General features: G+C 47.1%; 2 protein-coding genes across 4 annotated transcripts; one reads left to right on the top strand and one right to left on the bottom strand.

Annotated features, from left to right (window-relative positions):
• Window positions 1–722: 722 nt before the first annotated feature.
• Window positions 723–16241, bottom strand: LOC137207899 (serum basic protease inhibitor-like). Of its 2 annotated transcripts, none has more exons than XM_067708260.1 (3): window positions 12274–16241; window positions 1767–1958; window positions 723–1309 (listed from the first exon to the last, which is right to left on the bottom strand). In XM_067708260.1, exons 1-3 carry the CDS (start codon window positions 12479–12481, stop codon window positions 1299–1301), a joined length of 411 nt encoding a protein of 136 aa, XP_067564361.1. In that variant the 5' UTR covers window positions 12482–16241; the 3' UTR covers window positions 723–1298. The 2 variants fall into 2 exon arrangements, with proteins under 2 accessions (XP_067564361.1, XP_067564362.1); XM_067708261.1 differs by lacking the exon at window positions 12274–16241 and adding an exon at window positions 5448–7454.
• An 85-nt stretch (window positions 16242–16326) lies between these two features.
• LOC137207897 (early lactation protein-like) lies at window positions 16327–21116 on the top strand. 2 transcript variants are annotated; one of them, XM_067708259.1, is made up of 4 exons: window positions 16327–16462; window positions 16547–16710; window positions 18549–18764; window positions 19272–21116. In XM_067708259.1, exons 1-4 carry the CDS (start codon window positions 16425–16427, stop codon window positions 19292–19294), a joined length of 441 nt encoding a protein of 146 aa, XP_067564360.1. In that variant the 5' UTR covers window positions 16327–16424; the 3' UTR covers window positions 19295–21116. The 2 variants fall into 2 exon arrangements, with proteins under 2 accessions (XP_067564360.1, XP_067564359.1); XM_067708258.1 differs by having other exon boundaries at window positions 18549–21116.
• The last annotated feature ends 682 nt before the right edge of the window (window positions 21117–21798 follow it).

The raw sequence follows: 21798 nt of genomic DNA, 5'->3' as shown, positions 1-21798 counted from the left end.
TGTCTTGCCCCAAAGCTCCTGTTTGCCCTCTTCTCTCTACCTGACAGAATCCAACTCACCCTTCCAAACTCAGCTCAGACATCGCCTCTTCTGGGAAACTGGCCTTGACATCTTCAGGGAGGCTGGCCTTGACCTCTTCAGGTGACAGCCAGGGCCTCCACCTCGGCTCCCACAGTAGCCCCAGGAAACTAATCCTCCAGCTAACTGACATCTCCATGCTCCCATTTCCTCCCTCTCAGTATCATTAGGAAAATACAAACAAATAATTTGGGGAAAATGACAAGCACAGAGCCTGGCACATGGCCAGTCTCACAAAAAAGGGTAGTTGTCCTTCTTTAACAGAAGAAGCCCCCTCTCCATACAGATGACCTTGCGGAAGGGTGTTCCTTGGAAAAATGGACAATTGAACCTCATGCTTCTTCTTTTGTCCTTCTAAGAGTCCAGGAGAACAACTTGCCCCAAAATTTGACCTGGCCCAAGAAGTAAAGAAAGAAAGCTTTCATGTTGAGGTGTCTCCCAGATATTTTTGTAGCTTGGGGTGTCCATTAAGAGGTAGATGGCATTGCAATAGGTTTTCTTCCAATAGTTGGTAGGGCCCAGTCTAAGGGCAGAAAAAGGGGAGGAGTCCACTGCTCTGCAGAATAATGAGAAGGGCCACTATCTCTGTGGACAGTGTTGGATAAGGTTCTTCGGTGCAAAAATCAGATTCCATGCAAGTTAGCTCAATTAGGAAATTAATTTATTGATTATAAGGATGTAGAATTTTAAATGACAGATAGGAAAATGTTCAACATCGCGGTGGGGGAAAGGGACTTCTTTAATGAAAAGACCTCTGCCATCACTGATTCTCAGAGCTAGATTCCAGAAATTCCACCAACGATACCCACAAGGAGAGCAGTGATGGTGGGGTGGGGGATGAAGGTGAGGATGCAGTGAGGATGAGGGTTAGGGTTAGAATACTTGCTTCAAATCCCAGGCCCTGCAGTCACTCCAGTCATGAGGAATGTGCTCCTGTATTCCTTCCTTCCTTCCTCAAATATTTATGGACCGTCTCCTTTGTGCCAGGAACCATGCTAAGCACTAGGGATAAAGGGAAGACTGTCTCTCATGGCGCTTAGAGCCGACTGGATGAGACAGAGCTAAAGCAAGTAGACCCATGGGGGGAGGAAAGAGGCAGCGTTCTGCTGAGGAGGGTAGGGTTGAGAAGGAAGCCGGGGAGGCTGAACTGTTTCAGAAGCAGCCACAGCCCAGCCCTGCGTGGGTCCTCCTTGGACTTCAGCATGTTGGGGGAGCACGGTTCACAGGTCCTCTGCAAAAAGAAAGGGACTGGCTGAATGACATCTCTGAAGCCCCAGACTTGGACACGGTACACTCTGTTGGGTCCTAGACCATCCCAGAAATGAGCAACCACAGTCCTCCCAGGACCAGGATGACCAACAAGAAGGAAGTGAGTTTTCCAAGCCTAGGTGGGGAGCTCAGGAGCTCTGCAGACCTGCTCTGCAGGGTGGCTGACTCAGTGTTCCCATCTGAAAAAGGGGAGCATGTGAGGAGGCTCCGATTCTCATGACGGGGCTTCTAGGGTGACCTTCTGCCAAGCTGGCCCGTGGAGGATGTGCTCAGTGTGTGGTTTCACAGGACACTGAGCCACTTGTCCTGGGAGGCAGCGAGGAGGAAAGACACTGTGCAGCTGTGAATGGTGGGTGGCCCCCTGAGCCCCTCCTCTTTCCCCAGCCCTTCCCCTCCCACCCTGCCTGCCCCTGTCTTACTCCAGGGCCTTTCGGCACCACCGCAGGTCCTCATGCAGTCCTCTGACGTCAAGAAGTTGTTTTGCTTGGCGTCACACCCGCCATATTTGAAGGTCTCGCAGAGCCTGGAGGTGGCGTTGTAGAAGTACCTGATAAAGATAGCCTTGCAGAGACCCTTGAAGGGAGGCTCCAGGCAGAAGGCGGGCGGTGGGTCTGCAAGGATGGGAGGGACTCTAGGTCAGTTATGAGGATGGTCATCAAAGCTTGGTCTATAAGGTCAACAACAGCAACACCCTGCTTGTTTGCAATAGAGAATGTTGGGGTGCAGGGGTGTGAAATGTGAAAAGGCCAGTCGAGGGTCTGTGCTCCAACACGTTACTATTAATGTTGTGGTGTGACCATGATATAGTAATCATCTTAAAAAATTATATCTTCTGGGCTTCCCTGGTGGCGCAGTTGTTGAGAGTCCGCCTGCCGATGCAGGGGACACGGGTTCGTGCCCTAGTCCGGGAAGATCCCACATGGCCGCTGAGCCTGAGCGTCCAGAGCCTGTGCTCCGCAACGGGAGAGGCCACGGCAGTGAGAGGCCCGCGTACAGCAAAAAAAAAAAAAATTATATCTTCCTCATGAAATATTTATGGACTAATTGCCATAATATCTTAGATTAGTTTTGAAACAGTCTACAAAGAAAAGAGGACCCACATCAATAATATTCTCCACATGCTGATAATTGTTGAAGCTGGATGATGGGTAAATGGGGTTTATAATACTATTCTCTGTACTTAATTGAATGGTTGAAAGTTTCCACTATTAAAAAAAAAATAAGTGTGAAAAGAATCCCCTGGTGGTCCAGTGGTTAGGACTCCATTTTTCCACTGCAGAGAGCCCAGGTTCGATCCCCGGTCAGGGAACTAAGATCCCACAAGCTGAGTGGTGCAGCCAAAAAAAAAAAAAAAAAAAAAAGTGTGAAGGAATCACGATGTAACGGAGAAAGGCATGAAAGAAAACACAACGGTGTGTTAGCTTTGGTTACCTCATAGGGACTGGAATAATGGAATATTGAGGGAATACTGATATTGTGACTTATAATAAATATATATTTGTCCTTCATCACATCTCTGGTAACAGACTCCTAAAACCCCTGGAATTGCCAAAGTGAAGAGAGCTGTAAGTTGTCTTTTGTTATGGGACGGAGGTGACTGACTATTGGGAAGCCCCTAGTAACCCGAGGATGGGCGCTGTTGCCACAGGCGCTAACTGCCTGACCAGAGGGTTGGAACTTACATTCCCACCCTCCTCTATGGCCTCCCCCAGCCCCGCTCAGGGAGGGGAAAGGGGCTGGAGGTTGAACAGTCACCAGAGGCCAATGATTTAATGAATCATGACTAGGTAGCAAAACCTGCATAAAACCCTCAACAGACCAAGGCATTCATGTTATTCAGAAGAATTGGCATCGACCCAGGGAACAACATAGGTACACACTCCACCGTGGCTCACCTGCACCCCTGCCGCAGCCTGCCCATGGGCTTCTGTCTCTGCCCTTTGCCCCCTAGAGGCCACTCTCCACACTGCAGCCGCAGGGACCCCGTTACAACTTGAATCCTATCCCATTGCTCCCATGACCAAGCCCTCATCTCTCTCAGTCAAATTCTGACTCTTATCTTACACGACCTGCCCCATGGCCCCTCTGCCTCATCCCCTTCCGCTCCCCACCTGCCCCCCACTCAGCTCCAGCCACCCTGGTCCCGGCTGCTGCTCAAACACACCAGGCACGTTTTACTGAAGCCTGCTCCAGCACCTGCTTATCACAGAAGGTTTGCCGACCAGTCTGTGGAAAGAGCACAGCCTCCTTTATCCCCATCAGTCTCTTTCTTCAAAATATTCATCACGACCTGGCATATTAGTTTCCCCTTTCTCTGTGATCTGTCTCCCCCTTAGGAGGCAAGTTAGTTTGCTATTTTGTGTACAGCTGTTTCCCCACATCAAGAACTATGCTTGTAAGGACTTGAGAAATATTGTTAATGGAATTGACCTCCCATTTCATGCTCATGCTAAGCGTACGTTCATTGAATAGAATGGATAGCATTGAATTGCTGTTAGTGAAAAGTCTATTTAATGATGAGGCAAGTCTATATAACTATGAATCTAGCTCTAACATTCTATATTTTGAGAGGATAGTAAAGTGATAGACAGGGGGGCAAGGGGAAGGGCATTGAGTTTTGAGTAATATTGTTCCAGCCTGGAAAAAAAAACAGCCTTAGGCCCACGAACAAACTCACAGCAGTGCTAGATGTCTTGCCCTCCCTGTAGTTGCCTCAGGCAGAGCAGAAGCTCAGCTGCCCCACACTTTTCTGATGAATTTTAATAATAGAGAAATAATCATTATTTGACACGTAAATATTTTGGGCTGGGAAGGGAAAGATAAGTAGACTACGTCTTCCAGATAAATACATCTTGGGGGAAAATGGACATCATTGGTTATGAAATTCATGATCGGTTGGTTATCCCTTCAGAGAACCTGTGCAACAGGTGTCCCCAGTCAGGTGAGGAAACCACAGACGACTTGCCCCAGCACACACAGCACGTAAGTATTTAGGTCACCATGATACTATCATGTCACAACCACAGTCACCAAATTAAAGGGGAGAGTGACTCCGGGTTTCGTCCCTGAGAGCAAACATGTGGTGTCCCTACTGACACCAACCAATTCTGCAAGGCCAACTGGGCGTCCCACGAGTCAATTCACTTCTGACACTAAAACCGCAGAGCTCGTGCAGATTCAACAATATGAGGGCTCCGTCCCACATTTCAAATGCTCGTCACAAGTCCCGGGGTCACCCATACGTGTGACAAACTTGCTATAAATTCGGAGGTTCCATGACCCCACTTCCCATCTTCAGTAATTCATTAGAACCACCCACAGAACTCAAGGAAGCCCCTTACTTACTGCTCCCAGTTTATTACAAAGGTTGAAGCCCAGGTTGAACGGAGGAGACGCATAGGGCAAAGGGGGGTTGAGGGGTGCAAAGCCTCCATGCCCTCTCAGGACACTCTCCCCTCACATCACCTTGAATGTTCACCACTCTGGACGTTCTCCAAAACCCCAACGTTTAGGGGTTTTTATTGAGGTTTCAATAGGTCAGCAAATTGATTGAATCATTGGTCACTGACAATTGAACTCAGACTCAGTACTTACCCTCTCCTCTCCCCAGAAGTACTACAGGTTGAAAGTTCTAATTCTCTAATCACCTGAGAGACTTTTTGGAGACCGGCCCCATCCTTAAGTTATCCTGGGTCCCCTTCCTTGACTCATCGCATTACCATACAGAAGACAGTAAATTCCAAGGGTTGCAGGACATCTGGGCCAGAAACCAGGACAAGGATCAAATATGGATCTTTTCATTACACTACAGTGAGGTTCAGGGACAGGCAGTGACCAGGAACAGAGAGTCTCAGAGATAGAGTCCCTGGTCTGGTACGGTTTGGTGGGTTCCTTTTTTAAAAAGCAGAAACATAATGATTCCTTTTGAGAGTCATGAAATGTCCCTGGAGTTACAACTGCCCAACTTCCCAGGAGAAATCCAGAGAGGCTGTCAGCACCCACCCCAACCCTGCTCCCCAGCCCCTCCATGGACTCCCCTCATTCCCACTCCACCCCACCCCCCAGCCCAGCCTGTGGAGGAGAGGTGAGCCGGGACTTACCTCTGGCACGGCTCTCGTGTTCAGCCCCTGGGGTGCAGGCCACCAGGGTGCCCAGGAGGACGAGGAGGGCGATGGAGAGGCAGAGCCGGCTCATGATCGTGGCCTTGCAGGAGGGCTTCTGAGGAAAGCTGGGGGCTGACAGAGCTTTTCATATCCCAGCTGAGGGGTGGGACAGGCAGTGAGGAGGGGAGTGAGGAAGGGGTGGAGCTGGGCTGGGTCCTGTTTATTGCTTAATCTCCCCACCTAACCTGCTTCTGCCTGCTGGGGCCAAATGCCCAGTAAGAGCGCTTCTCAGACTTGACTCTGCCTGTGGGTCTCATGGAAACACAGACTGTGATTCCACAGGTGGAATTTTGTCCAATATTTTGACTCAGGGAGCGTCCCAGCACCTAGAGCAGTGCATGACAGGTGATGGACGGTCAGTGGGTGGATGAGAGCAAATCAAAGGACAGATAAGTGAACGGGAGTGTGTTAGCTCAGGTCCTCCTTTTCAGCCTCCTGCTGATGTCACCACATCTGGGCATCAAAGCCTTTCACCCCCCACCCCAAATTCACTAACCTCAGAAGACAGGTGTGGCACAGGACACCTTCCTGCAACCACTGCCACAGCTTCTCAGCTGGATGGAACGTGCTCTTTACCTGGCACTGGTCCAAGCAGAAGCTGAGAAGGGGGGGGGGGGAGCAATGTTCTCCTGGGAGACAAACCCTGATTTTCTGGGTAGAAAAAAGAGTAAGGGCCATGGGCAGAGGGGAAGCAGGGAAATGAACACGTCTCCACAGCATGACCACTTACCACCCCTCACCTGGATACACCAACAGGAGAGCTGCCTGCCTGAGCGGACCTCAGGGGCTGGAGTGATCTGTGGGAGGCTGGAAAGATCGCCTGCAACATCTCCCGTTCTCAGGTCTCTCCACCTGTGGTTTTGGGGTCGGAGGATGTCAATTTGCATCCCAGCTCTCCCTTTCCCTAACTTTGTGACCTGTGGCCAGAAATCTCCCACAGCCCTGTGTCGTCAGGTGTCATCTGAGATCCATACTGCCCACGTCGTGGGGTTGCTATGGAAGCAGTGGAGTCAACAGACATATATTCCTTCTCCCTGCAAAGTCAGTCCTTGTAATAAGAATAATAGGGATTTCCCTGGGCGCAGTGGTTAAGAATCCGCCTGCCAATGCAGAGGACACGGATACGAGCCCTGGTCCAGACTCGAACATGCCACGGAGCAACTAAGCTCGTGCACCACAACTATTGAGCCTGCGTGCTGCAACTACTGAAGCCTGCACGCCTAGAGCCCATGCTCTGTAACAAGAGAAGCCACCGCAATGAGAAGCCTGCGTGCAGCAACGAAGACCCAACACAGCTGAAAATTAATTATTTTTTAAAAAAATAATTATAATAATGAGTAATGACAGCAGTAAACACTTAGCTCCTTCCATGTGCCAGGCATTACCCTAAGCATTTAACTCATCTAATCCTCACGATAATCCTAATAGAGGGTGAGGAAATCTTAATATTTCCTAAGAATACAGAGGAGAAAATTGAGGCAACAGGAAATCTGTAATTTGCCCAAGGTCATGCTGGGTAGGAACAGGACCTGAACCCAGGAAACCGGCTTCAGAGTCTGCGGACCATGCACTCGGCTGCTTTGTAAGGTATAAAGTGCAGGCACGTGTGAAGGCTTACATACCCTCCCCTCTTCACTTGTCCCATCTATTCACTCCCAATTACAACCATGTACAGCAAGGCCCCCCCATACACACTCACTCATCCACACACAGACAAGCATCCTCCCGCTAACACACACACACACACTAACAGCTAACACTGCTGAGATGTGATGATTACAATTCCCTCTGTGTACATCTTTTATCTCCTTTAATGATCACATGAAATCTCTCCTCTCTAGGGTATATTTCTACCTTACCACCTATCACAGAGGAGAAAAAATGCAGCACAGAGAGGTGAAGGCATCACCAAACTGCTGATCAGCAGTAAAAACAAGACCACAGCCCAGCCTTGTAGGCAATCACTCACACACACACACACACACACACACACACACCCTGTGCTCCACTTCCAGAGTCAAGGAGAAGGGAGCTGGCTCAATGCCCAGAAGCCCCAGGAGCAAGCCCAGCCTAGTGTCAAGCGGGCGCACAGCTGGGTGATGAGCTGCAGAGGGCGGGACGGGTTTGTGGCTGGCCCTTGAAGTGGGGCAGTTTTGTGGCACAGAGTCTTCTGCCTGTGGGCTCTAGTCTAACTCTGGGGATTTAATGTCAGAAGGGAATCGACTTGGGGGATGCCCAGTGGGTGTCGGAGAGTTGGTTGGTGTTGGTGGAGATACCATGGATTTGGTGTCTGGGGGAAAAAAACCCAGACCCACTCGTCGCTGGGCATTGGTGGCTGAGATGCGGCTTCGGGACAGGGGAGTAATGAGTGTGGGGCAGTGCATCCAGAAACGATTACCCATTATCTGCATTTTAACAATTCCCTGCAGATGTCAGGTGCTTCACTGACTGGATTTTGACAGAATAGTATTTTGACTTGAACTTACCACTCACCACGAAGTGACAAGAGGCCACTCACGTGTCTGCAGTTTCCCCATGTAGACAGGTGACACCTGCCACGCAGGTTCTAGGAAGGGATTACCCATCGTCACATAAAGAGTTTTTTCACATTCCACGGCCGATGCTATCCATTTCCAGCATGATGTCTTAGTCTGGGGAGTTCACTGGTGGCACAGTGGTTATGAATCTGCCTGCCAGGGTCCGAGGATGGCACAGGGCCACCCACACCTTACCCGCGTCGAAACAGGCCTGGCTCTACCCGAAGGCCCTGTCTGGGTCAGACCCTGAAGCCACCCTTGGCCTGCCACCTGTGAAGCAAGAGCCACCTGACCCTGAGGAAAACAAGGATGACTGCACCTCTGACTTGGCCCCAGACGAGGAGGTAGGAGGGGCTGGCATGCCCGTGATCACGGAGATTTTCAGCCTGGTGGAACCCGCCTCCGGGACACAGCAGTATGGTTGCCAAGGACAGGCAATCGGAAAGGGGAGACGGATGTAAAGAGTGGGAGACCGAGGACACACTGGCACCCACGAGTACAAGCTGGAGACCATGCGGATGGCCCAGAACCCATGTCAGCCTCTCACCACCCCTAACTTCGATGATGTGGGTTTCCTGCAGAAGAACCTGGTGCCCTTCATCACAGAGTTAAATACGCATCTGGGCCAGGAATTAGAGAAGCCGAAGGAAGATCCTGGGGAAGGTGAAGCAGCTGCAGGCCTGACTGCTGCCCCACACCAACGAGGTGAGCCAGCAGACAAATGACATATGTGAACTGCAACAGTGCCTCGTGCCACGTCGCCAACCTTCCGAGTGCACTGCTGCTTCACTGCTGCCCTCCAGTTATCACGCAAAATGTCTCTTGTGGCCCATCCTAACTGGAAGCGTACGAGGAAGGGAGTACTGGGAAACGTAGCCTAGTCAAGGTGACACGTTACAAAGCCACCCTGCCATGAATCAGCTCCCAAGGGTCTCACTACTCACCTGAGGATAACGTGATAAAGCTACATTGCTGAAAATGCAAAGCTGAAGGCCATGGATTTCATGGTGACCCCAGCAAGTACGGAAATTCTGTCAAGCCCACACAGAAAACACTTGCCGGTCTCGGCTCTTTATGTGTCATTCAAGTAGTGAGAACCTGGCCCATGGTAGGCACCGTACTTAATGCTGGGATTCAGGAATGAAAAAGATATAGTCCATGCCGTTCTATTAAATACATCAGTATGTATTTAAAAACAGTGAATGGATTTCCAACTTTATTGTGGAATTTAATGGTGAAAATACAGAATTCAGGAAACTGTTGGGAGGACAGCCCTTGCATGAACCTTGCTGAGGCACAATAAGCATTGGAAAATATATAAATAGTTTCTATCTCTATGCTGTTCTATTTTAAAATTATGTTTAAATGAAAAAGAAAAAGAATCTGCCTGCCAATGCAGGCAACATAGGTTTGAGTCCTGGTCTGGGAAGATCCCACATGCCGTGGAGCAACTAAGCCCGTGCACCACAACTACTGAGCCTCTGCTCTAGAGCCCACGAGCCACAACTACTGAGCCCACATGCCACAACTACTGAAGCCCGCATGCCTAGAACCTGTGCTCTGCAACAAGAGAAGCCACCGCAATGAGAAGCCTGCGCACCGTAACAAAGAATAACCCCCACTCGCCGCAACTAGAGAAAGCCCACATGCAGCAATGCAGCCAAAAATAAATTAATTAATTAAAAAATAAAAAATAGAGAGGGCAGACAGCAGAAGCAAGATGAACAGTTCTACAGCATGTGGAACAAAAACCACATTCACAGAAAGACAGACAAAATGAAAAGGCAGAGGACTATGTACCAGATGAAGGAACAAGATAAAATCCCAGAAAAACAACTAAAGGAAGTGGACATAGGCAACCTTCCAGAAAAAGAATTCAGAATAATGATAGTGAAGATGACCCAGGACCTTGGAAAAAGAATGGAGGCAAAGATCAAGAAGATGCAAGAAATGTTTAACAAAGACCTAGAAGTTCAAACAAAATGAACAATACAATAACTGAAATGAAAACTACACTAGAAGGAATCAATAGCAGAATAACTGAGGCAGAAGAACGGATAAGTGACCTGGAAGACAGAATGGTGGAATTCACTGCCATGGAATAGAATAAAGAAAAAAGAATGAAAAAAAATGAAGACAGCCTAAGAGACCTCTGGGACAACATTAAACACACCAACATTAACATTATAGGGGTGCCAGGAGGAGAAGAGAGAGAGAAAGGACCTGAGAAAATATTTGAAGAGATTATAGTTGAAAACTTCCCTAACATGGGAAAGGAAATAGCCACCCAAGTCCAGGAAGCACAGAGAGTCCCAGGCAGGATAAACCCAAGGAGAAACATGCCAAGGCACACAGTAATCAAACTGACAAAAATTAAAGACAAAGAAAAATTATTAAAAGCAACAAGGGAAAAATGACAACATACAGGGGAACTCCCATAAGGTTAACAGCTGATTTCTCAGCAGAAATTCTGCAAGCCAGAAGGGAGTGGCATGACATATTTAAAGTGTGAAAGGGAAGAACCTACGACCAAGATTACTCTACCTGGCAAGGATCTCATTCAGATTCGATGGAGAACTCAAAAGCTTTACAGACAAGCAAAAGCTAAGAGAATTCAAAAAAAAAAAAAAAAAAGCTAAGAGAATTCAGCACCACCAAACCAGCTCTACAACAAATGCTAAAGGAACTTTTCTAACTTTCCTAAGTGGGAAACACAAAAGAAGAAAAGGACCTACAAAAACAAACCAAAAATGATTAAGAAAATGGTCATAGGAACATACATATCGATAATTACCTTAAATGTGAATGGATTAAATGCTCCAACCAAAAGACACAGGCTCGCTGAGTGGATACAAAAACAAGACCCAGATATATGCTGTCTACAAGAGACCCACTTCAGGCCTAGGGACACATACAGACTGAAAGTGAGGGGATGGAAAAAGATATTCCATGCAAATGGAAATCAAAAGAAAGCTGGAGTAGCAATACTCATATCAGGTAAAATAGACTTTATTTTTTTATTTTTTGGATAATATTGTTCTAGCTTTTTTTTTTTTAACATCTTTATTGGAGTATAATTGCTTTACAATGTTGTGTTAGTTTCTGCTGTATAACAAAGTGAATCCACTATACATATATATATATCCCCATATCCCCTCCCTCTTGTGTCTCCCTCCCACCTTCCCTGTCTCACCCCTCTAGGTGGTCACAGAGCACTGAGCTGATCTCCCAGTGTTATGCAGCTGCTTCCCACTAGCTATCTATTTTACATTTGGTAGTGTATATATGTCCATGCCACTCTCTCACTTCGTCCCAGCTTACCCTTCCCCCTCCCCATGTCTTCAAGTCCATTCTCTATGCCTGCATCTTTATTCCTGTCCTGACCCTAGGTTCTTCAGAACATAAAATAGACTTTAAAATAAAGAATGTTACAAGAGACAAGGAAGTACACTACATAAGGATCAAGGGATCAATCCAAGAAGATATACCAATTATAAATATATATGCACCCAACATACGAGCACCTCAATACATACGGCAAATGCTAACAGCTATAAAAGAGGAAATCGACAGTAACACAATAATAGTGGGGGACTTTAACACCTCACTTACACCAATGGACAGATCATGCAGACAGAAAATTCATAAGGAAACACATGCTTTAAATGATACAATAGACCAGATAGATTTAATTGATAGTTATAGGACATTCCATCCGAAAACAGCAGATGACACTTTCTTCTCAAGTGGACACAGAACATTCTCCAGGATAGATCACATCTTGGGTCACAAAGGAAGCCTCGATGAATTTAAGAAAATTGAAATCATATCAAGCATCTTTTCCAACTGCAATGCTATGACATTAGAAATAAATTACAGGGGAAAAAACGTAAAAAACAAAAAAATTTTAAAAAATTGTTTTAATTTAAAAAGAAAAGTGCTAAATTCCTTAACTTGGGATATCTGGTTTTCTTTCATATACAATAATCTTTTGACATTCAGACTACCTGCCCTTTGTTGGAAAACTTCCTTCTATATATGCTGGCTTCCCGCTCACCTCCTCAGAGCAGTTTTCTCACGGTTACTTGAGATGCTGCCTCCCGGGCTTGAAGTTCTAAAAATTTCCTCCAACTCTCAACTTTTAGGTTGCACACTTTTTTTCAGTCGACAATGGACTAGCCTCATTTCTCCCCCAGCCTGTGGAGGAGAGGTGAGCCGGGACTTACCTCTGGCACGGCTCTTGTGTTTACCGCCCGGGGTGCCAGCCACCAGGGTAACCAGGAGGATGAGAAGCAGGTCAGAGAGGCAGAGCCGGCTCATGTTCGTGGCCTTGCAGGAGGGCTGACAGAGCTTTTCATATCCCAGCTGAGGGGTGGGATCAGGTAATGAGGAGGGGAGTGAGGAGGGGGTGGAGCTGGGGTAAGTGCTGTTCATGCTTCACCTCCCACGTAATCAGGCTTCCTGCCTCTGCCTGCTGAGGCCAAATGCCCAGTAACAGCGCTTCTTAGACTTGACTCTGCTTGTGGGTCTTGTGGAAGTAAATACGCATTCTGATCCCCCAGGTCTGGGTGACGCCTGAGAAGCTGCATTCCTAGCAGACTCACCGTTACAGGTGTGTCCCCAGCCCCAGTTTCCCCTCCTATAAGATGGTCCACAGGACCACAATTTGATAGCAAGCCTGGAGGAGACTCACCGGGGTGGAGGAGAAGGGTAGCAGGCGCAGGGAAAAGCTGCCTTTCCCACGCATCTTGGGAAGTAGAGCAGAGAAGCCAAGGTCGGGAAGGGCTGAATCTCAGGAAGCCCCGCATTCTCTCCCACTAACCTGCGCCTCTTCCTAATTCTCTGCCTTCACCTTAATTCATTGCAATGATCACACACTGGTGGCCTGTGACAAGTACAAGTCACTGGACTTATTTTGCAGAAACAAACGTGAGTCTCCTTCCATTCCCCGAGGATGAGATGATTGATTAGATCCCCATCCCCTTCTCCTTCACTCAGGATGGCATATAAGCCTCAACTGCCTGTCTCTGGGTCCCATGTCTTTGGGGATGCTCTACCTATGAAATTTGGTTTTCTCCTGTTCATCTGTCTTATGTCTAGTTTGTCTTACCAAACAAGACAAGGAACCTAGAAGGGAAGCAAAGAAAGGTTTCCTCCCCAACAACAGTAGGAGGACCTGGGTTTGGCAAATTACTTAGTGTTCCTGGGCCTTGGCGCCCTCATCTGTAAAACGGGATTGTTTATAAAATCAACCCCATTTCTTTGGGATGCTGTGAATGCATTTGAGACTAATGAATAGAGAATGCTCAGCTCTGTGCCCCTGGGGGGTAAATACTCAAAGACTCAGGGCTCCTCTTGTGATCATCAACATGACACCCAACTCCCAGTAGGAACGTCTGGATCTGATCTCAGGCCCGTGTTGAAATAAACATCTAGACCCGAGATGTCTGGGGTGCCATGTCAGCACGTTGAAACTTAATTCTGTGTTCTTGTAAATGACCTACAGTTCTTTGGACCCTTGGGGATGGAGACCGCTCACTTCATGAAGTGTTAAGTTTGTGTCACCTGAACTGTCTTCTTTAATCGTTTTAGACAAGGGAAATGCCTGCTTTCCCTTTGGGGTCTGGGGCTTCCCTGAGGTCAGCTGTGCAGGCAGTATATACCTGCATGCCTGACCACAGTAAAAACCCAAGACTCCCAGACAGAAGTGAGCTCCCCTGGTTGGCAACACCTCGGATGTGCTGGGCTGAGGGAATCAAGCAGAAGCTTGTGCCTGTGCTCCTCTAGCTTCACCCCATGCACTTTCCCCCTTTGGCGATTCTACTCTGCATCCATTTGATATAAACTCAAGTATAACACCTTTGTGTCCCGTGAGTCCTTTTATGAATTAAACCTGAGTGTGGTCTTGTGAACTCCAAACACAAGTAGTCTTGCTGCAGCAGAAATTAGTTGAGGCACCCCCATTATGTTAGACCTTATTCAGCCCTTATTCTTTCCACCCATTCCACCTGTCTCCTACAGATGTTTTCTCCCCCTCTCTTTCTTGCTTAATTGCACTCTGAAAACGACTGCCCTCTAGCTAAGGTTGCACCATGCGCCTGATGTTTACTTCTCCATGACAACACTCCCGAACACTCCTCTCCCTCGTGAGCATTCTTCATTCCGAAAAGGTCACGGAACGATAATCTCGAGGACCACCAGAACCTATTCCGGAACCACGTGACGCCAGCCCTAATGATCTCAATGTCTCCAGGAGGAAAGAAGGATGCAAACTACATCAGCCCTGATCCTTATCTACAGCCCTATTTTCCACCCTGAAACTGTAAGACCCTTTTCTACTTCCCAGGAAGCGGGGCACAGCCTTGAGTGTGTTAGCCTGCTGTGGCCCCCTTTGCCTGGCAAAGTAATAAAGCTACTCCTTTCTACTCCTCCAAAGCTCTGTCTCCGGGTTTCTATTCTGTACTGGTGAAGAGAGGCCGGGTTTTCGGCAACAGTTTCCGTTATTATCTCCAAGTAGAAACTATATCCATAGAAGGTAAATAACTTGCCTGAGGTCACACAGATAGTGAATAGCAAAGCTGGAATTTGAATTTCTCTGTCTCCAATGGTGAGGTTTTTAACAACTACTGAAGCACAAGTGAAGATAATCTAACATAACTGATGTCTCATATAGAAAACTCAATAATTGGAAAAGAAACTTTATTTCAAGATGTAATACAAGGAAATTTCCCTTACAAAAATCTGTAGGTTGGAAAAAGCATTCCATGTTCCAGTACAAAAAAAAAATGATGCAGAATGATACCAAAATACGTTATCTCAAGGATAAGCAAAGAGGTCTTCAAGCTTTCAGGTAGGAAAAAAGTCACCCCTAAGGGAGAAAAACATTCAGGCCACTTCATAGCGACACTCCATGGCAGAATTCAGTGGAACCAGGTCCACAATTGTTCTGGGAAAAGAAAGTCTCATCCAGGATTTTTTATCCCATCAAATTGTCCTTGAAATATAAAGGCAATATGCAAAAATTCAGAGAAAAAAACACCTGTAAACCCTTTGTTTTTTAGAATTATTATTTTTTTATCTACCTAATAAAATGTTTATGAGGATAACTTGAAGTAAAGATACTTATTTCACGTGGTGGAATTTCACCGTCCACTCTGGTAGCCACTAGCCACACGTGGCTACTGAGCACAGGAAATAGGAATAGTATGAATCAGGATGCGCCTCAAGTGCAAAATACACTCAGATTCCAAAGACTTAGTACGAAGAAAAGTAAAGTATCATATTGATCTTTATTACATGTGGATTATATGTTGAAATTATACTATTTTGGATCTATTGAGTTAAATAAACTATTATTAAAACTAGTTTTACTTCTTTCTTTTTAATCTTTAAAATGCTGCTGCTAAAAAAAAAGCTGCTAATTCCTTGGCAGTCCAGTGGTTAAGACTCAGTGCTTTCACTGCCGTGGGCCCGGGTTCAATCCCTGGTTGGGGAATTAAGAACCCACAAGCTGGGACCTCCCTGGTGGCGCAGTGGTTAAGAATCCGCCTGCCAATGCAGGGGACATGGGTTTGAGCCCTGGTCCAGGAGGATCCCACATGCTGCGGAACAACTATGCTCGTACGCCACAACTACTGAGCCTGTGCTCTAGAGCCCGCGAGCCACAACTACTGAGCCCGTGTGTGACAACTACTGAAGCCTGGGTGCCTAGAGCCCGTGCTCCGCAACAAGAGAAGTTATCGCAATGAGAAGCCCGCGCACCGTAACGAAGAGTAGCCCCCGCTCACCACAACTAGAGAAAGCCCATGCACAGCAACGAAGACTCATTGCAGCCAAAAATAAATGAATAAGTGAAACTTATAACAACAACAACAAAGATCCCACAGGCTACGCAGTGTGGGAAAAAAAATGCTGCTTCTAGAAAATTTAAAATTCTCTTGCGGCCTGCATTATATTTCTGCTGCACAGCACTATGGTAGAATCTGTGGGGAGTGACTTTGCCTTTTGTTTATGCTATTCAGTATAGCTTGATCTTTTAAAAATAAATATGATGATTTCTATGAAACAATACACTCATTATCCCAAAATTAAATAAATAAGCCAATGAACAAAGAGCTATGTTCTCTCTCCTGGGATGTTGAGACACTAGCTGGGAGGCTCTGGATAGGAACCAATAATAACAGAATGGAGAATAGCTGTGCTGAGCCCTTAGGGACCATGTGGTCTAGCCCACCTGTTTTACAGATAGGGAAACCGAGGCCCCCAAAGGTCCCTTTTCAGTCCAAGGTCACAGAGACTCAAGTCTGCAGTACATGAGGCTGGGGACTGCGTTCCGGATGCTACAGAAGCACCGTCTTAGGGGACTTGCTCAATAGCCATGAAGAGCCCATCCAAGGCCAGTGGCACAGCCTCCAGGTAAGAAGTCCAGTTCTTCCAGCCCACACCCCTTGCCCAGGGTGCTTCCTATTCCAAGTAATGGAAAGCGAGTACTTCCCTCAGCCCTGGGGAAGAGGACCCCTTCTCCTTCAGCTGCAGATATAAGTTCCCGCCTCCTAGCCTCAGCCCAGAACAAGTAGCTACTCACACCATGAAGCTCAGCCGCCTCCTTGCCCTTTGCCTCACCCTCTGCCTGGTGGGCTTGGCCAGCTCAGGAAAGACCTCAGGTGAGCTGAGGGGTTGGGAAAAGGGTCCCTGAGATCATAGCCTATGGGGTGGGAGGATGCTGGATCCAAGAGGCCACCTGGTCACTTCCCCCTCAGGAGGAAACCAGGGCCTAGGTATGGGAAGGGGCTCCCATAGGGTCACCATCTGGTCTCAGGAAAATGTGGGACCAGACCTCCCCGGTGTCTATGTGACATCTTCACCAAATTCTAATTTTTCTTAAAAAGCAATACACATGTTTGTGTTAAAGACAAACCATATGTAAATGTATGAAGTTTAAAAAGTGGGTCCCCTGTTTTACATAGCGCCAACAATCCTGCTCTCCAGAATCCTACTCCCTAGAATTCTTAAGCAAGAAAATAAATGTTCATACTGCTTTGAAAATGAGGCCAGATTCTCAGACTTGGCTGCACACTGAAGTCCCCTGAGGAGTCTCTGGGTCCCACACTCAGAAATTCTGATTTGATTGGTCTGGGATGAAGCCTGGGCATTGGGACATTTTTTTAAAGTTCCCCAAGAGATCCTAATATTCTAACCAAGATTGAGAACTGCTGCCTAACAGAAGGTCTCGAATTCCCTTCCTAGAATAGTCTCTTCCCTATTCTGGGTTAAGTTTCTCCCAGTATATTCAGCACAGTCAGTGTCACACGCAGTGAAGATGCACAAAATGGTTCGGTAGAGGTGAGTTGACCCACGTGCTTATTTGTGTGAGGGATGCTGTCCTTATTAGGGAAAGTGTAATTATCAAAGTGGAGTTTGTTGCATCCCATAAGAAGTCCTGAGTGTCCAAGGCTAATTGTTGAGGGAGGGTGTGTGTAAGGGTTTGATAAATTCCTTTGTGTGATAACTGGACTTGGATGTAGTTAGGAGTTAAAATAACAAGTGATTCAGTAAAAGAGGCCAGTTTCCTTATTTGCTGATTACTCATGGATATTTAAGATTATTTAATGTAAATATCTTCTTCCTAGTTATAAAAAATGATACTTGTTCACTGGCATTCAAATGATACTAAAAAGAATTTTTAGGGAATTCCCTGGTAGTCCAGTGGTTAGGACTTGGCATTTTCACTGCCATGGGCCCGGGTTCCGTCCCTGATCAGGGAAGTAAGATCCGCAAGCCACGTGGCGCAGCCAAAAAAAAAATTTTTTTTAGAAGATAAAAATCCCTTCAAATTCCACCACCCAGAGATAACTACCCTAAATATATTGGTGAACAACTTTCATGTCATCATTCTACCGGTTTATACATATATTTTACATCCGCAGATCATACCAGATCTCCTATTTTGTAATTTGTTTTTTTTATTCAACAAAAGTTATGGACCTCTCCCCATGCTGATGCGTATAGATCAACACTATGCTTTTGTTTTTTGGCCACACTCTGCAGCATGCGGGATTTAACTTCCCCAGTGTCCCTGCAGTGGAAGTCAGAGTCTTAACCACTGGACCACCAAGGAAGTCCCAACACTATGCTTTTTAGTGACTGCATAATGGCCCATGGATCCCCTGTTGGTGAACATTTACATATTTTCCAAATTATAATTCTTTGCAATTATAAACAAATCTACAACAAACATCTTGATGTCAAGTTATGAGAGGCTATATGATTTTGGGGAAATTATGGTCTTATGATTTTGGGGAAATTACCAAACCTCTCCGAGCCTCAGTTTCTTCATTTGTGAAGTGGGGACAGTAATATCCTCTCCATTAGGTTAAATAATGGCAAGTATAGCAAACACCTAAGAGGGTACTTGGTGTAGAATAAATGCTGGGGGAAAAATACTCATCAGTTCTTTAAAAGGACACATAAGTGACAATCCTGTTCTTCCTTTACCTTGCAGCCAATCTTCAGCAAGAGGCTTCCCAGGAGTTGCTCCAAACTCCCCCTGCCCTCTGCCAGCTCCCCGCAGTGAGGGGCCCTTGCAAAGCCTCTTTGCACCGATACTTCTACAACTCTACGTCCATTGAGTGTGAGCCCTTTACCTATGGTGGTTGTCAGGGCAATGCCAACAATTTTGAGACCACAGAGATCTGTGTGAGGGTCTGCAAACCCCCTGGTGAGTCCTCTGATGGAAACAGGAGGAGTAATGGAGGTGACAGCATGCTGGGCATGTGAAGGGAGGTGGTGTTGTCGAGGATGCTGGCAGTGATTCAGATGATCATGTAAATATGGAAGTTGGTGATGACGGGAATAATGGGAATAAGAGATGGGTCACCGTGGGCTGGTGATGGTGGTAATGAGGTGTAGACAGTAAGGCTGCGGTGGATGGTGGCATGGATAGTAAAGATGAAAGGAAGCTTGGTTATTGCAGTAAGCCCTTTTAAAATACATGGTGGGGCTGGTAAAGGTGAAGACGGCAATGTAACTTTCACAGGGGGGATCCTGTTGACAGAGGTGATGAACGTGATTGTAGCACTGATCACGGTGGGAGGTGACAGAAATGAGGAGGCCCCCAGGTTGGTGGGTGTTGAAGGGGTTGGGTAAGGAGTCCAGCTTGATGGCTCTGGCTCTAGGTCGCCAACAGGCCAGCCAAATAGGGAGCTGGCTGTCATCTCCCTTACAGAGACCAAGGTCAAGAGCAGCTGAAGGTGATACCTGCACGTTCCCAGGCCTTGACCGAAAGCTGGCTCGGCTGCCATTCCTGCGCAGAGGCCCTGCTCTGAGCCCATCCTGTAACCCTCCGGGACTGAGTCAATAAAGTGTTCAAAGTTGATGTGACCTGAAGCCTTCCTACAAGGGCCCTGGGCCTGTCCTCCAAAACTGCTCACAGCCACAGGGGCAATCAAACCTGCATCACCCCCACCCCTAACCTCCTTCAGACCCGCATTGCCCTGTGTCCCCAGAATGAAGATGAGGACAGAGGACACAAGTTCCCCTATCGCCAGGGGTCCTCACGCAAGCCAGACTGAATGGAAATTTGGGGACCTTGAGTGTCTGTCCCTAGATCCTGGCCTGCTGCTCTTTCCTGCCCGGGGCTGCAGGATGAGCCAGAAGGTTCTTCCTGTCCAGCAGGAACCATGGCCTGGAGCAGTGTGGAGAGGGGTGGAAATTCAGGGAATCTTGGCCAGCTAGCGTGGCACTCCCCTCTCCACCCAGAGGGATACTGGAAAAATGAAATTTATACATATTTTTTAAATTGTGGTAAAATACATACAACATGAAATTTACCATTTTAACCATTTCTAAGTGTACAACTTAGTGGCATTATGTATACTCACGCTGTTGTGCTAACGTGACCACCACCCACCTCCAGAACTTTTTCATCTTCCCAAACTGAAACTTGTACCCATTAAAAATTAACTCCTCTTCCCCCTCCCTGCAATCCTTGGACACCACAGCTCTAATTTCCGTCTCTGTGAGTTTGCTCTAGGAACCTCAGCGAAGTGGAATCACACAGTATTTGTCCTTTCGTGACTGGCTCGTTTCACCTAGCATCATCCATGTTGTAGCCTGTATCAAAATTTCCTTCCTTTTTTGGTTTTTGTTTTGTTTGTTTTTGTTTTGTTTTCGCTGCTCCGCACAGCATGAGGGATCTTAGTTCCCCAACCAGGGATTGAACCTGTGCCCCCTGCAGTGGAAGCACGGAGTCCTAACCACTGGACAGCCAGGGAATTCCCAAAAGTTCCTTCCTTTTAAAGACTAAATAATATTCCACTCTTATATACATTTTTGAAAACCAGACAGGTCTGCCTGACCACCATGCCCACCACCCCCTGTAACTGTCTCCTCCTGTCCTGCGTCTAATCTAACCACTTCCTCTTGCTGAAAGGGAAACTGCTGGGCTTCCCTGGTGGCGCAGTGGTTGAGAGTCCGCCTGCCGATGCAGGGGACGCGGGTTCGTGCCCCAGTCCGGGAAGATCTCACATGCCGCGGAGCGGCTCGGCCCGTGAGCCATGGCCACTGAGCCTGCGCGTCCGGAGCCTGTGCTCCGCAACGGGAGAGGCCACAACAGTGAGAGGCCTGCGTACCGCAAAAAAAAAAAAAAGAAAGAAAGAAAGGGAAACTGTTGCCCAAAGTCAAAGAGCAATACTAGAAGCCAGAACCTGGAATCCCTAGGCTAGATCCCTGTCCTGGTGATGTCACTGGTTCCCTTGGTGTGCCCTTCCCACCTCCATCCCCTTCAGATATCCTATTGCCCAGGAGCCAATCTAGATCATGTGAAATCACATCAGGAAGGACATGCTGAGTAGCCAGCCTTGCCCCAGGCTCAAAGTGGGAACCCAAAGTTGAATGGACTGGGACTTCCCTGGTGGTCCAGTGGTTAAGACTTCGCCTTCCAATGCAGGGGGTGCAGGTTTGATCCCTGGTCTGGGAGCTAATATCCCACATGTCTCACGGCCAAAAAACCAAAGCATAAAACAGAAGCAGTACTGTAACAAATTCAATAAAGACTAAAAAAAAAAAAAAATGGTCCACATCAAAAAAAAATCTTAAAAAAAAAAAGTTGAATGGACCCTTGGGCTTTATCAAAGGCCTGAAATACTTAAATTAAATAGACATGAGTACATATATATTTGAGACAAAGGGCATGCTTTTCTCTTTATTTCCCCACTCTCTTTCGTGTTCTGAACTGTTACCAGAGACTGAGCTCTAGAAGATAAGCGCGAGGGTAGCCTTAACGACATGCCAGGCATTGTTCCAGACACTGCAGCTACAAAAGACAAATCCTGGCCCTTACAGAGAGTAATCGTTAATAAACAAGATAAGTAAGACACACAGCACTTTAGATGGTGGTGAGGGCTACAGAGGAAAACAAGATAGGCAAGTGGTGAGCTGGTAGCTGGAGCAGCAATTTAAAATCGGGTTGGCCAGGAAGACCTCATGAATAACTTGATGGTGGAGGTGGTGGAGAGGAGTTGGATTCTGCATTTATTTTGAAGGGAGAGCAAACAGATTTGTTGACAGAGCACAATGGGGAATGAAAAGAAGGATCAAGGATGAGTCAAGGTTTCTGGCCTGACAACTGGAATGATGAGAGCTGCCATTAGCAAAGATGAGCTGACGATGGGTGAGCATGTTTGGGGTGGGGGTGGAGATTATCAGAAGTTTGGTTTTGGGGATATTGAATTTGAGATGCCTTTAGACATCCA

Source organism: Pseudorca crassidens, chromosome 15 (assembly GCF_039906515.1).
Source record: "Pseudorca crassidens isolate mPseCra1 chromosome 15, mPseCra1.hap1, whole genome shotgun sequence".
Lineage (NCBI taxonomy): Eukaryota > Metazoa > Chordata > Mammalia > Artiodactyla > Delphinidae > Pseudorca > Pseudorca crassidens.
This window is presented reverse-complemented; position numbering and strand designations above follow the sequence as displayed.

Bases quoted from the DNA above. Each gene is read 5' to 3' on its own strand.
- LOC137207899 (XM_067708260.1), bottom strand. From the start codon at position 12,481: ATGAACAGCACTTACCCCAGCTCCACCCCCTCCTCACTCCCCTCCTCA. The intron at 1,959-12,273 runs GTAAGTCCCGGC...CCATCCTTGCAG, and splicing joins ACACAAGAGCCGTGCCAGAG to ACCCACCGCCCGCCTTCTGC.
- LOC137207897 (XM_067708258.1), top strand. From the start codon at position 16,425: ATGAAGAGCCCATCCAAGGCCAGTGGCACAGCCTCCAG. The intron at 16,463-16,546 runs GTAAGAAGTCCA...TACTTCCCTCAG, and splicing joins GCCAGTGGCACAGCCTCCAG to CCCTGGGGAAGAGGACCCCT. The intron at 16,711-18,548 runs GTGAGCTGAGGG...TTTACCTTGCAG, and splicing joins CAGCTCAGGAAAGACCTCAG to CCAATCTTCAGCAAGAGGCT.